This window comes from Diabrotica virgifera, chromosome 3 (genome assembly GCF_917563875.1).
Source record: "Diabrotica virgifera virgifera chromosome 3, PGI_DIABVI_V3a".
NCBI lineage: Eukaryota > Metazoa > Arthropoda > Insecta > Coleoptera > Chrysomelidae > Diabrotica > Diabrotica virgifera.
In genome coordinates this window covers 223,600,218-223,615,547 of record NC_065445.1, presented here as the reverse complement: position 1 = coordinate 223,615,547, position 15,330 = coordinate 223,600,218, and the positions used below count along the sequence as shown (strand labels likewise).

At 33.1% G+C, this 15,330-nt stretch overlaps 2 protein-coding genes across 7 annotated transcripts in view; one reads left to right on the top strand and one right to left on the bottom strand.

The window, feature by feature from the left end:
* The window catches only part of LOC126881539 (uncharacterized), a 71,234-nt gene extending 59,874 nt beyond the window's left edge, over nucleotides 1–11,360 (top strand). For 3 of the 5 annotated variants that reach the window (XM_050645872.1, XM_050645871.1, XM_050645873.1), the window contains one exon: nucleotides 9,957–11,360. In XM_050645872.1, the coding sequence (XP_050501829.1) occupies nucleotides 9,967–11,304 (1,338 nt within the window). In that variant the 5' untranslated portion in view covers nucleotides 9,957–9,966 and the 3' untranslated portion in view covers nucleotides 11,305–11,360. Of the gene's footprint in view, nucleotides 1–2,852; nucleotides 3,077–9,956 lie in introns of all 5 variants that reach the window. The other 2 variants (XM_050645869.1, XM_050645870.1) reach the window with 1 other exon arrangement.
* The window catches only part of LOC126881536 (adenylate cyclase type 8), a 1,218,021-nt gene that overhangs the window by 185,493 nt on the left and 1,017,198 nt on the right, over nucleotides 1–15,330 (bottom strand). The window lies entirely within an intron of this gene.

Below are 15,330 nucleotides of genomic sequence, written 5' to 3'. Positions count from 1 at the left end.
TTGATTATCGTTTTGTGTTTGTGTTGTGTTAGAATAAATGGGATTATTAAAATTATAACAAGGCTGACTTTGTATTCTTGGTGTTTGCAAAATTTTTCTGCGTGCTTCCATTGTTTCTTTATCTACACTACTAGAATCAATACTACTTGATCTTTTTCGTTTAGATATTGTATATTTATTTGAAGTATTTTCTTGGTCTTTACTTACTGTTGAATAACATTTTTTATATTTATTATTAGCTTCATAATATGTTATATTTTCATTATTCATAATTTTTTAATATATTCCTGTTTTTGTCTTTCTGTACAATCTGCTCCCTTGTCAGTAGCGCTGTGTTTTCCTTTGCACAATACACAAAGTAAATTATTCGGATTGGAACAATTAGATTTGTTGTGTTCTTCGCCACATCTTTCACACCTATCTTTTCCTCTACATTGGGCACTTATATGCCCAAATCTCAAACACTTTAAACATTGGATTATTCTGGGTGTATAATTTTCCACCTCGTATATCATTTTTTCTATTATTACATTTTTTGGTATAGACTGACCTTTAAAAGTGACAATTACGGTTCCTGTTTTTACATAATTAGTATTACCATTATCTTGAATCACTTTCCGCATAATTCTTTTTACATGTAATACTTCGAATTTAATTCCAAATCTAGGTTTAATTAATGATACTAAATCATTATCTTCTATCTCTTTATCTACCAATTTTATAACACCTTTCTTTTGAGTAAAAAACGTTGGAATATATGCCTCATACTCTTTGCTTTTAAGAATTTGAGAATCAATTAATTTATTAGCACTAGCAAAATTATTTAGTTGTACCTTGATTTTATTTCTACCAACTACTGTAATTTGTGTGATATTATTTTCAATTTCAGGTACTGCACTTAAAATCAAACGGGCCGTGCCGATCCTGTGTAATCGACCAATGTTACCGTTTTTATTTTCTATGTGTACTATATAAGGTGCATTATCTCCAAATTGATATCTATGTTTTAATCTTAAATTTATTACTTTATTTAAATTTTGCTTACCTGACTTATCTGTTTGATTTAAATTTGTCAAAGTTTCATCGTTATTGCAACTAAATTTGTTACTTACCTCAATAGTACTACTTGTTTGGTTTTGTTTGTTTGTTACCTTATTATTTACTCTATTGTTATTTTTATTTAATTCCTCATATTCCATCATCCCATCTCCTTCCATTTCTACATAAAATTTACCTTTATCTGGAGGTTCGGGTGGTATACCTTCCATATTATTTGTTTTCTGAAATTTAACTTCTAGGCGCTAAATTTCACACTTTCTTACAGATCACTGGTTTAGTACTTCTTTATACTACTCGTAATACTCAAAAAGTTAAGAAAAAACCTTAAAAATTAATAATTTTTAGGAGAACTTCTAAATAAACTGCCTTTCAATTTGACGTTTATTTGACCTACGATGAAAAATTAGAACCGTATGCATCATTAGAGCATATAAATAATTTTGAATTGGCGGTTAACATTACTATCCGATCTAAAATACTTAACTTTATTAATATAACATTAAAACTTTTGCAATTTGAAACGGTAGAGTTAACGGCCGCCCTTCAACTTTTTGAAAAAAGGCGTTATAATATTTGAGAAATGACAAATTCGTTTTCGAAACTTTAGCAGAAGCAGCAGGAATAGCAGAAGAAGTGGGGTATTATACCGGAATTTAAAAATAAACCAACAAAACGTATAAAAAATTTTACAATGTGCTCAGCTGCGCCGAAAAAATAACTTAATAGCAAAAAAAGTTTTGAAGTTCATGATTTCAATGTAAATTTATTTATAATATTGCAATAACTTACTAATACGTTTTTCGTATTAAGGGACATGTATATAATAGGATTTCATATCTATTCCCAAAAATCTATTAACACTAACTGATGAAGACTTATTAAAGAAAGGCCAAACATTTTCATTTACACATATTTTAGTATGTAGTTATACTGTATTGGTTGTCGTTATGTTTATAATACGGGGTCCCACAAAAATTATCGCGGGGGGGGGGGCCAATCTTCAGCTACGCCACTGGATATACTATCGTCCCACTTTCTTGATATGTGCCTTTTAGAAAATGACATAACTACTGTAGTTATTGGACACCTAAGGAATAAATCTAAGTATAAGTTTGCTGAGGAGTTTTTCCTTGTGTACTTTGGGAAAGTTTTATCTGGGAAGGGGTAAACTGTAGATAACTGGCATTTGTAATCCTGCTTCCAATATCACGGTGATGTTGGAAATGTAAGAAATATTGACTAATATTATATATCTGGTAATATACAGGGTGATTGATTAGTGGGGTAATGCCAAATAGATCCGATATAGCAGTAGATAGCAATAAAAGTTAACAAAAATTTTAGCCACCTTTGAGCTTCACATTACAAAATTAGTTAAAATGTTACAGGGCGTTAGATAACACAGTGGCAGATCTAACTTATATATTTTTTTAATGGAACACCCTATATTTTAATTTAAATTCGAAATCCTGTTAACTTCTCCATCACAAAAATATAAAGATTTGTTATGTTATACATGGTATTTACAAAGTTATAAACAATTTTGTATGAAAATCGTAACAAGTTCAACTCCCTATATAAAGAAAAATAAGCACAACAGCAATGGTTTATTAATGCCATATTTTTTTATTTATTGTCATAATTTTCAAGAATGATTGATATTGCTAATTTTCTTTATATCAATACAGGGTGAGTCAAAACGCAAGTACATTATTTTCTCAGTAACTTTAAATGGAACACCCTGTATTTTATATCACTATTAAAAAGTACCATTACCGCACTTTAATTTTTAGGTAACATTCCCTATGTCTAAATTTATTAGTTTTTGGGATATTTTCATTTTTCAATGAACCAGTAGCGTGGCCACTCAAATCACCAGGATTTAATAAACTGACTGATTTTTTTTTTGGGGATACGTTAATAATGAAGTTTATAAAATACCTCCAACAACAAGGATGAGACGAAAAATATAATACAAAATGTATTTCGATATATTAATTTACAAATGCTTCGTAGAGTAAGTAGCTCATTCAATGTTCGTTTTTAGGCGTGCATAAATGTGTTAGGAGGTAATTTTGAACACCTTATGTAATTAAATATTAAAAATATTTTATTAACACTAGCTTCTAATTTTTTCACACATGTTTTTTTGCACAATATATTACTGTTAAATTATTTTTCGTTCTTTATTTGTTACATTGTTACAATTACATACAAAAGTAGTGTTTAATTGTCTTCACAGAATGTTGTATTTTGTGCTTGTGTATTTTTTTTGTAAAATTTATTACTAATTTTCTTTCTTTATTTGTTACATAAAAAAGTAGTTTTTCATTGTTTCAAAAATGTTGCATGTTGTGGTTGTGTTTTTTTGTAAAATGTAATAAGTGTAATAAATTATTATTTTTATTTCTTTATTTGCTATGTACAGCTGGTTTCTCATAAAGCTGATACGACTCTTAGTAAGATTTGATTATTTTGAGCAGTGTATTGGACTGGTCTGACATTATATTATATTTATTATGACAGACAAATAATAAAATAAACAAACAAACAACAAACAACTGATTACATACTATGTTAATTCATATATTATATTAAAATAATATAAATATCAACATCATATGAAAGGATGGATTCTCTTCTAATCTCTCAGATAACGTACGATCTTCATGAGCGGTAGATATTTTTGGTCTTCCAGAACCTTGCTTTCTTTCGAGAGTTTCTTGTTCTCTCCATCTTTTATTAATCTTAAAAACTGTTGTTCTGCTTAAGTTAAAATGGTTCGCTACGGCAGATAGTGACCAACCATCTTCTAATTTCGTTACAATTCTTGCTTTTAGTTCTTTGTTAGCATGTGGAGCCATTTTTTGAGGTTGAACAAAATAAGTTATCTGATAAATTTGAAGATTTGTCAGTGACAGTGACAGTATGTAAATAATAAGTATTTGTCATTCAAAATAGACTGCTAAATTTTCTACAAAATACGCTTTAAGAGTCGTATCAGTTTTTTTTGGAACCAGCTGTACATTGTTACATTGATTACCGGATTGACAATCAGTAATCGTCAAAATTGTCAAATCAGTCATGGCTTACTTAAAATTTAGACACCTAAAATAATTTGCTCTGAAAAATGAAAATATCTCGAAAACTAATAAATTTGGACATAGTGAAAGCTATATAAAAATTAAAGTAAGGTAACGTCACTTTTCAATAATGATATAAAATATAGGGTAGAGAGACACGCGTTCAAGCAATATACAGGGTGTAACAAAAATACAGGTCATAAATTTTATCACATATTCTGGGACTAAAAATAGTTCGATTGAACCTAACTTACCTTAGTAAAAATGTGCACATAAAAAAAGTTACAGCTCTTTGAAGTTACAAAATGACCATCGATTTTTTCCAATATATCGAAAACTATTGGAGATTTTTTATGGAAAATAAACATGTGGCATTCTTATGGTAGTAGTATCTTAAGAAAAAATTATAGTGAAATTTAGACACCCCATAAAAATTTTATGGGGGTTTTGTTCCTTTAAACCCCCCCAACCTTTTGTGTATATTCCAATTTAATTATTATTGTAATACCATTAGTTAAACACAATATTTTAAAAACTTTTTTGCCTCTTAGTACTTTTTCGAAAAGTCAGTTTTTATCGAGATATTTTGTATATTTGTCAAATCCACCACATATTTTTGTATATGGCTAAGTACGATTATGGAGACTTGATAATAATAGGAAAATTTATTTGTGATTTACATTTTTAGGTATCACGATAAAAGGAACCTTATCGAAAAAATACAAAGAAACAAAAAAGTTTTAAAAACACTGCGTTTAACTAATGGTATCGCAGTAATAATTTAATTGGAACGTACACAACCATTTGGGGGGTTTGAAGGAACAAATTCCCCATAAAATCTTTATGTAAACATATTAGAAAAGAAGCCGCAACTCGATAAAAACTGCATTGTCGAAAAAATACTAAGAGCCAAAATTTTTTTAAAAATATTGAATGTAACTAATGGTATCACAATAATAATTTAATTGGAACGTACACAAAAGTTTGGGGGCGTTTAAGGGAACAAAACCCCCATAAAATTTTTATGGGATGCACAAATTTCACTACAATTTTTCTTTAAGATATTCCTGCCATAAGAATGCCACATGTCCACTTTCAATAAAAAATCTTTAATAGTTTTCGATATATTCGAAAAAATCGATTTTCGTTTTGTAAATTCAAAGGGCTGTAACTTTTTTTATGTGCCTATTTGTACTAAGGTAAGTTAGGTTCATTCGAACTATTTTTGGTCCCAGAATAGGAGATTTAATTTATGACCTGTATTTTTGTTACACCCTGTATAAATTAGCTTTTATCGGAACTTTTTTGAAGACATACAATTATTTTGAATTATTATAAAGAAGATGAAATAAATTAGAAGCTATTAGAGGGCCTCTGGGTTCAAGGTTTGATACAAAAAAATGCTGTATATATACCTATAAACAGGGTAATCGGATGAAAACGAAACAGATGCATTATCAGGAAGTACTACAACATTTTTGAAAAAAACAGCGACAAGTCGATTTCTCATTAAAATGTAAAATAACGTTGGGGGATATCTCAACATTTTTAATGGGGTGGGGGCAAGTAATTATATTTCTTGACTGATGCTAACTTAGCTTATACCTTAAATTTATGTTGGTAAGCAGACACAGGCAGGGCCGGACTGGCTCATAAAAAAGGCGCCAACCCAAATTAAAAAAAAGGCGCCAGCCCCAATTTAAAAAAAGCGCCAACCTGATATCTAAACAATGGCGCCAGACCTCCCCCTTAAGCTTTGATATCAAACTTTTTTGTAATCCTGAAGACATGGAGGTTACTTTCAGACAAGTCGCCCTCGTCAGCATTAAGAAACGAAATAGAATTGTGTAGAAAACTGGTGAGGAAAAACCGACTAGGGAGACTGTACGAATGTCCACACAGATGGATTTCGACGTGTTCTTCCCCGAAAATCTTAGTGAAGGAGAGATAAAAATGATCGCAGCGGTCCTGACTCAGGGGAAATTAGCTTTGAAAAAATAAAGGACATTATAAAGTCAAATTGGAAGAGGTTCACTATACGGTCGCTAAACCGGGAAGAGGGTATAAACTTGCAGGCAACTTAGTAGTGGTCGTGAAACATGGACTTTTCGGTGAGGAAGGAAGGTTCCACTAACTGATAAGGGAAAAACATGAACTGGGAATATGTGCAGGAGGTGCAAACACACCAGGAGAGGTGGAGTACCTCCAACTTAATACTATGACTACAATTACAAGGAAGAGTCAGAAGGAAGAGAACCGAGGAAACCGTCAGACTATTTTCATGGTACCCCGTAGAGACAAGAGTGAGGGAAATGGACGGAGCACTGGAGGAGTATAAACTCGCGGAAATGAGAGTGGAGGCGTAGAAGATGATCGTGAAAGTAGGCAGAAAATCCTACGCCGAGTTGCTCAAGCAAATCAAGGGTAGCGTAGACACGAGGAAGAAGGGGATTAGCGTTAAAAGCACTAAAGAAGGTATAATAGGGGACCTCATCCTCGAAGTGACAGGGAAAGAACAGACCGAGCACCTGAAGAAGACTATCGTGGCCCGCACGGAGGGAAACGCAGTAGAGGTTGTCCGGGGCTATCAGGTCCAAGTGCACCTATTTTATATAGACGGAGGGGTCCCAAGGTAGAAACCCTGAGACAAGTTCGGAGGTATACCGGCAGCAGGGAGCCTGACGAAGGCAAACTCGTCTGTATAAGGGAAAATAGAGAACACAAACGTCATGGTTGGACTGACACATACCGCGGCCAAGAAGGCACTGGAAAGAACATATATTTATTGGCTGGAACTTATGAAAGATACGAGAGAGACTGCGTGTTCAGGTGTGCTTTAGATGCTTGCAGTTCAGGCATAGTAAAACGGACTGCAAGAGAGAAAAAGGACTCCTACTACAGATCTGGTAAGGAGAGTGCAACAGTCACGAGAGTGCAGTAGTGAGGCGACTTTTTCCCTCACTTTTAAAGAATCCGGTCACAGTGCCGACAGCTTACAGTGCCCGTAATGTAAAAAACTGATCCTGGAAAAGCGGGGCCTCAAGAGACACCCTGCCACAAGCGATGAGAAAAGGGTGGGTGAAAACACCTAGGACCAGGAATCAGACAGCGTATGGGTAAGTACCTAAGTTAGATAGATAAGAACCATCTAATACGCAGTTCCTTTAAATAAATGTGGGAAGGGCGAGAGATGCTCACGACGTTGCAGAGCCACTCGCACGAAGGGAAGGTGTGACATTTGGTCTTTCGACAGAGAATCGTTAAAGATAGGTGATCTGACGTGACCGTATACGTGGTGAACCGAGGTATTGGAATCGTCAGACATTCTGTTAAGAATGTAAATAGGTATGTTAAGGCATAAGTTGTAGACCGGCTGGCGTACAATTGTTATGTTTCACCAAACGCCCCGCTTCGAGAGGGGAATACCTATCAGAATGGATCCACGGCATGGGGCTTACCGTGCTAAATGACGGTAAGCCACCTACGTTAGTAAGAAGTAATGTTGTTCTGAAGCTATTTCCTTGTGGAATTTTTATAATTAAGTATTTTCTATGGGAAATAAGCCACAATTTTACTAAAAAATGAATTTATTAACGTTTCGAAGCCCAAATCGGGTTTCGTTGTCAAAATACAAAATACTTTTAAAATAAACAATGTTGATGCTAAGTAAAAAAATTCTTCTAATAATTTATTTAATCTGACTCATTTATATTGGCAATTCAGACGTATATTATATATTTTAAAGTAGAAGACTTTAAAATGATATCGTCAATATTTATGAGTTTATTTTAGGCTTATTTCCCATAGAAAATACTTAATTATAAGAAGTAATAGTGAATCCTTTCTGGAACTCTCGCTGGTTTAAACATCACTTCTAAACAGTGTCATAAGCTGGACTAGTTTGGAAGAACAATCGCTCAGCTTACATAAGTGTATGAGTTTTGAATTAACGAGCAAAAGGAAGAAACGGAAAGATGAAGATAGCGATCTAAAAAGATTTTCAAATCAGGAAGCTTTTGTGGATACTCTTGGCTTGATTGGTCCGATATGCGAGGATGTGAAGAAGTTGATCGAGAGATCAGGTATCAGATAACCAAATAGCTTAGATGCGACGCACAGTGCTTTCGCGTATATAAATATCCGTTATTTGATAAACAGCGGAAATTGATACCCACGAAAGGTGCCCCAATCATAAAAATGGTGTTCTAGGGCGCCGCTCATTGCATCTAAACTATTCTTAATAATAGAAACAGAGGGAATTGATACCCACGAAAGGCGCCCGAATCATAAATATAGTCTTCGAGGGCGTCGCGCGTCGCATCTAAGCTACTTATTATAATAGAAATAGAAACAGCGGATATTGACCCTAACGAAAGACGCCTGAATCGTAAAATGGACTTTGAGGGCGCTGTTTGATTATCTGACACCTGATACAAGTTGTATTTTATTGTACCCACTGGCTTCATTATTTAGGAGTTTGGGACACAACAATCCTGCATGTATAATGTAGTTTTGGAGCACTGAAAACCACACCTGTATATTTTAGTCCAATTGTGGGATGTAACACTTTGTATCAGGTATTAGATAATCAAATAGCTTAGATGCGACGCGCAGCGCCCTCGAAGATCATTTTTCGATTTGGGCGCCTTCAGTGGAAACAGTGGAAATTGATACCCACAAAAGGTGCACCAATCGTAAAAATGGTCTTCGAGGGCGCCGCTAGTTGCATCTAAGCTATTTTTATAATAGAAACAGTGGAAACTGATAACCAAGAAAGGCGCCCGAATCACAAACATAGTCTTCGAGGGCGCCGCCCGTCGCATCTAAGCTATTTATTACAATAGAAACAGCGGATATTGAACCTACGAGAGGTGCCCGAATAGTAAAAATGGTCTTCGAGGGTGCCGCGTATCCTATCTAAGCTATTTGGTTATCTGATATCTGGAATTTTGTTGTAGCCACTGGCTTTATTATGTAGGTTTCTGGTGCGCCTTCGGTGTCAAACGGCGAAATCAGAAGCAAGTAAAAACATGTTTTAGGGGAATGATAGCTGCATTATTTTTGTGTAAAGGTTCAAAAAAAAATTTTTTCAGCGTTTAATTTTTTTAATGGATAGATACTAACTAAGGCAAAAGGCGCACCGGCCCGCGGGCCGGTGGGCCGGCGGCCTAGTCCGGGCCTGGACACAGGGATCCTATCAGCAAGCCACAAAACTTTGTATTTAGTAACCCGTTTGTGCACACCTATCAAAAGTACTCATATAAATGTGACTCTAAAGGTATATATCCATACAAGGGTGATCCGCGCTCGGTGTAGCTGCTCAAATGGATACGGCATGCGCTCCCCTACATATAAACCACAAACTGGTTGAATAGAAGAGTGTGAGCACCGAGCGGCGATCACCAACGTATCCACTATGTGGAGCTGCTACACCGAGCGCGGATCACCCTTATATGGATACGTACCTTAACAGACGACGTATTCATAATTTTCTTTAGATAAGGTTTTTCAGTATTATATTTATTCGTATATTATACTTATTTTATTTTAGATTACACAATAAATAAAATAGAGAAAAAATATTCAATATATTATCTTTCTACATAATGAAAAATAAACATCTTTTCTTGGATACAGTTGCCACAATTTTAGATAAAGTTGCCACAATTTTATATGATATTCTAGCATTTGTTTTATCTTCGATATTGGTTCAGTAAATTCATGATATTTAACTATGTTCTCGATATTTTAAGTTTAAGTTTCATTTTCTAATCAATTACATTTTGTAAATTTAAAATTTCTGTTTTGTTTCAGGTTACCTATAATGGATATCATAGAGAAAACCTTATCGTATAATAACAAACTAATAGAACCCCCACCTGATAACATTGTGGTCCAAAATGAAGATAACGAAGAAGTTCACTATGTAAATATTCATGAGGTGCACGTCAACAAAGTCATCGAGAAAAAACTGGGCACCAATCATTTCGTTCTACTTAATTATGAGCTTAAACCTATAACTGACCGTCTTGGTCTTCTTGGAGACCACAGTATTTTGTTCGTAACATTCCTCAATAATATTGGATCCAAAGAACATTTGCAATTTTTCGTTAAGTATTTTCCTTTTACTGAATCTCAAGCACAATTCGCTGATGGCATCGGAGCATTTGAAAAAGAAGCACTGGTTTATAAATTGTTCAAAGAGTTTTATAAGCAAGGTATCACTCAAGCCAGTAATGTTGTCCCCTACTGCTATGTAGTAGCTCCCAAAAAATATTTTATATTAAATGATCTTACTCTCGAGAGTTATCAAATTTTAAATAAACATATTTGCTTAGAATACGATGTCGTTGTAGTTGTTTTACAAGCTTTAGCCCAGTTACATTCCGGTAGTATAGCGTACGAAGAAAAATTAAAGAAGAATCTATTAGACTTATATGGTAAAGATTTAGATGAGACTTTCTTTAATGATAGAAAAGGTTTTCCAAATGTAGAAGGAGTAGAGTCTTGTATAAAGTGTATTGTGGACGAAATCAAGCTTTTTAATTTTCCAAATAAACTGGCTTCTGGAAAAGTTTTTACTGAAGTAGCAGACACAGTTTGTCGTAAAATATACCAAGCAGTTAAACCATCAAAAACTGTTAGAAACGTCCTAACACATGGAGACATATGGACAAATAATATATTAATAAAATATGACAAAAAGTCTAACAAACCAATTGGTTGTAAGTTGGTGGATTTTCAAGCTGGAAGGTATGCTCCACCAGCTCAAGATGTACTTGCTTTTTTGTACCTAAATACTCGAAGAGATTTCAGAAAAAAATATCTGTATGAATTAGTGGGAATGTATTATAGTTTTCTGGAAAAGAACCTCAAACAATCTGACATAAAAATTGACAGTATTTTACCTTTCACCGAGTTTTTACAAAGTTGCGATGAGCAAAAATTGTTCGGTGTTTTGATCAGTGCTTTCTATTTTCCTTTAGTATTAATCAACGCAGATGAAATTGAGACTTACTTTTCAAATGCAGAGCTAAACCGCAAAACTTTGTTCGAAAATAGAATCCATTTAGTATTGGCTCATAAAGGAAAAGATACATTTTACGATGAACGACTAAGGGAATCTATAGAAGATTTGAAAGAACTTTGCGAACTTTTTTAAAACTAGAGTATTCTTAAGATTATTTAATTTTTTTTAATAAAATATATAAACATTTATTATATTTATTATTAATCCATATTTATTTGTTCTATTTTATACCCTCTTCTTATTTACCTCATTATTTGCTTTATAGAGTTTTAATCGAAATAGTGCATACCTATGACTCTATGACTTACGTCAATAGACTGAGGTATGAACGGGAACACAAAGTGTATCAATTCTAATTCGCTTAAGATACGCACCTGGTGGATCGTAAGGGCTTTCTTATCTAATTCTTGTCCATCTTGCCTTGAGTCAAGAAAAAAAAAACTGTGTACAAATCACTGCGTTCTACTCAATTATGAGCTTAAACCTATAACAGACCGCCTTGGTCTTCTTGGAGAGCACAGTATTTTGGTCGTAACATTTCTAAATAACATCGGATCCAAAGAACATTTGCAATTTTTCGTTAAGTATTTTCCATTTCCTGAATCTCAAGCACAATTTTCTGACGGCATCGAAGTATTTGAAAAAGAAGCACTAGTTGATAAATTTTTCAAAGGGTTTTATAAGCAAGGTATCACTCAAGCCAGTAATGTTGTCCCCTACTGCTATTAAACCGGAATATATTAACAGAATTTCAACCACGATTTTCTAAGTCCTGCCCTTTGCAATACTGGAAGGTTAGAAAAGGTTCTTACAATTTATGGAAAAATCCGCGGGTTTCCTGTGACATATTCCTGTGAAAATTAGATTTTCCATGAGGAAAAAAATGGGGAGTTGCCATGAATTTCTGAGCCCTGCCATATCCATAGAATGACAGGATACTATCAATTTTATGAAGAAAATTTTTTGAGCAGGAGGTTGCCAAAGGACTAAGAGTGCATATGGATATACGAACATGTAATGAAAATAATGAAATTTTCATAATTTTCTGAGTTCTGCCAACTTAATAAATTAAACATAATTATTTGAAAATGATCGAAAAAAATGTTGGCATGACGTCTCCTAATGTTTAACTACACTTGTCCCTTGGAAAATTCTGTGGAAAATTTTCACCCTGGTTCCGTGATTTTCTGAGTCATAAAATAAATTGCATTATAAAAAAAAATATTTAAGTAGACATTATTTAAAATGGCAGGATGTTTAGTTACACCTTTTTTACTACAGATAGTTAAAAATGTGAAAGAAAATTCGTGGAAATTTACACGATTTTCTGAGTCATGCCATTTTGGACATATCTCAAGAATGTTAATATAATGTTGTTCTGAAGCTATTTTCTTGTGGCATTTTTACAATTTTAACTATTTAGAATGGGAAATAAGCCACAATATTATTAAAAAATGATTTTTATTAACGTTTCGACGCCCAAATCGGGTGCCGTTGTCAAAATACAAAAAATTTACTATGAGATCTCTAACGCGAGAATTTTAATGTCACCGTTGCATGTGGTTGTCTTTTTAAAGACAGATCACATGCTATGATTTTTTGTGACGGATATTCTTGAGTTGGGGTTGATTTCATGTAATCGAATGAACTATCTTTCAGTAAAGTCGTCCCAGGAACGCAACTCATAAATATTGGCAATATCATTTTAAAGTCTTCTACTTTAAAATGTATCATATGTATCTGAATTGCCGATATAAATGAGTCAAATTAAATAAATTATTAGAAGAATTTTTTTTTACTAAGCAACAACATTTTTGTTTATATTAATAGTATTTTGTATTTTGACAACGGCACCCGATTTGGGCGTCGAAACGTTAATAAAAATCATTTTTTAATAATATTGTGGCTTATTTCCCATTCTAAATAGTTAAAAATGTTAATATAAAGCTATTTACAAAGAGGCAGGATGGTTGTGTAGTTATTTCGTATATAAAAATATAATTTTAAGTCAGTAAAATTATTGCAGGATGTTATACAAACATATTCATATCACCACAATTTTCTGAGTCATGCCATGTCAAGTATGCTTTAAAAATACTAATCTAAAACCGTTTACAACGTGGCAGGATATCCGCAAAGATATTTAATACAAAAAAAATAATTTTTATATCGTTAAAAGAATCGTACGGTATTAAATATTATTTTCCTGAGTAATGTCTCGGATTTTTACACACCTCTCAAATCTAATACCAAACTGTAACCTATTTATTTTAAGCGATTAGATCATATTTGTATCTAAGTAAACGTAATAAAAGTAATATGAAGAAAATCAATAATTTTACAATTAATTGGTTATAGTAGGGATTGTACCTATTATACAGGGTGTCCAGAAACTCTTCTAACAATCGAAGCCCGGAGATTCCTCAGATAATTTTAAGAAAATTTAGCTCAATTCACATCGTCCGAAAATGCTTCCCAAGGAAGCTAGAGCTCTTTAAAGACGGCGTATTCTAATTAGTTTTTTTAAATAGCCCCAGAACACTTCTATTTAGAAAAACGAAAACTGGTACATCTTCCAGAGATAAATCGATTCCATCATTTGTCAATTTTTAGTACCGGTTATAGGCGTCCGTTTAGGGCAGTAAAACGGATATTTTAATGCATAACTTTTCTGTGTTTAACTTTTAAGCATTTTTGTCACTGGATTATTAAACTATGGGGTATTCTTGTACTAAAAGGTACTCTTGCTTTAAGTCGGTAGGATACGCCGTGTTCTAGAAAAATCGATTTGAAAATTTTTTCAGTTTTTGAATTTGAAAAAAAAATAAAAAAAAAAAACTATTTAGAAAAACGAAAACTAGTACGTTTATTTCTCTTCCATAGATGAATATTTTATCAATAATTGTCAATTTCTAGTATCGGTCATAGGCGTCCGTCTTGGGTAGATCAACGAAATCTCATAACTTACTTTAATAATTGTTAAGCATTTTTGACAGTAGAGTATTAAATTATGAGGTATTCTAGTACTAAAAGTTACTCTTGCTTTAAGTCGGTAAATACACCGTTTTTTTCAAACTTTTCTTAAATTCAAAATACGAAAAATTTTGAAATTGATTTTTCCAGATAACGGTGCATCCTACCGACTTAAAGCAAGAGTACCGTTTAGTACTAGAGACTAGAATACCTCACAATTTAATAATATAGTGTCAAAAATGCTTACAAGTTAAAGACAAAAAAGTTATGCGATAATATAACCGTTGCCCTACCCAAAACGGACTCCTATGACCGGTACTAGAGATTCGCAATTGATGGAATGGATTTATCTCTGGAAGATAAAAAGGCGGACCAGTTTTTGTCTATCGAAATGGAAGCGTTCTGGAGATAAAAAAAATCTAATTACAGCGCGCCATCTTCAAAGAGCTCTAGCTACCTTAGGAAACATTTTTGGATTGTGTGAATTGTGTTAAATTGTCTTAAAATTATCTTAGGAATTGTTAAAATTGTCTTAAAATTATCTTAGGAATGTTAAAATATTTTATATTAAATGATCTTACTCTCGAAAGTTATCAAAGTTTAAATAAACATATTTGCTTAGAATACGATGTCATTGTAGTTGTTTTACAATCTTTAGCCCAGTCACATCCCAGTGGTATAGTGTACAAAGAAAAATTAAAGAAGAATCTATTAGACTTATATGGTAAAAATTTAGATGAGATTTTCTTTAATGAAAGAAAAGGATTTCCAAATATAGAAGGAATAGAGGCTTGAATAAAATGTATTGTGGACGAAATCAAGCTTTTTAATTTTCCAAATAAACTGGCGCCTGGAAAAGTTTTTACAAAAGTAGCAGACACAGTTTGTCGTAACATATACCAAGCAGTTAAACCATCAAAAACTGTAAGAAACTCCCTAACACATGGAGACATATGGACAAATAATATATTAATAAAATATGATAAAAAGTCTAACAAACCAATTGGTTGTAAGTTGGTGGATTTTCAAGTTGGAAAGTATGCTCCACCAGCTCAAACTGTACTTGCTTTTTTGTACCTAAATACTCGAAGAGATTTCAGAAAAAAATATCTGTATGAATTAGTGGGAATGTATTATAGTTTTCTGGAAAAGGACCTCAAAAAATCTGACATAAAAATTGACAGT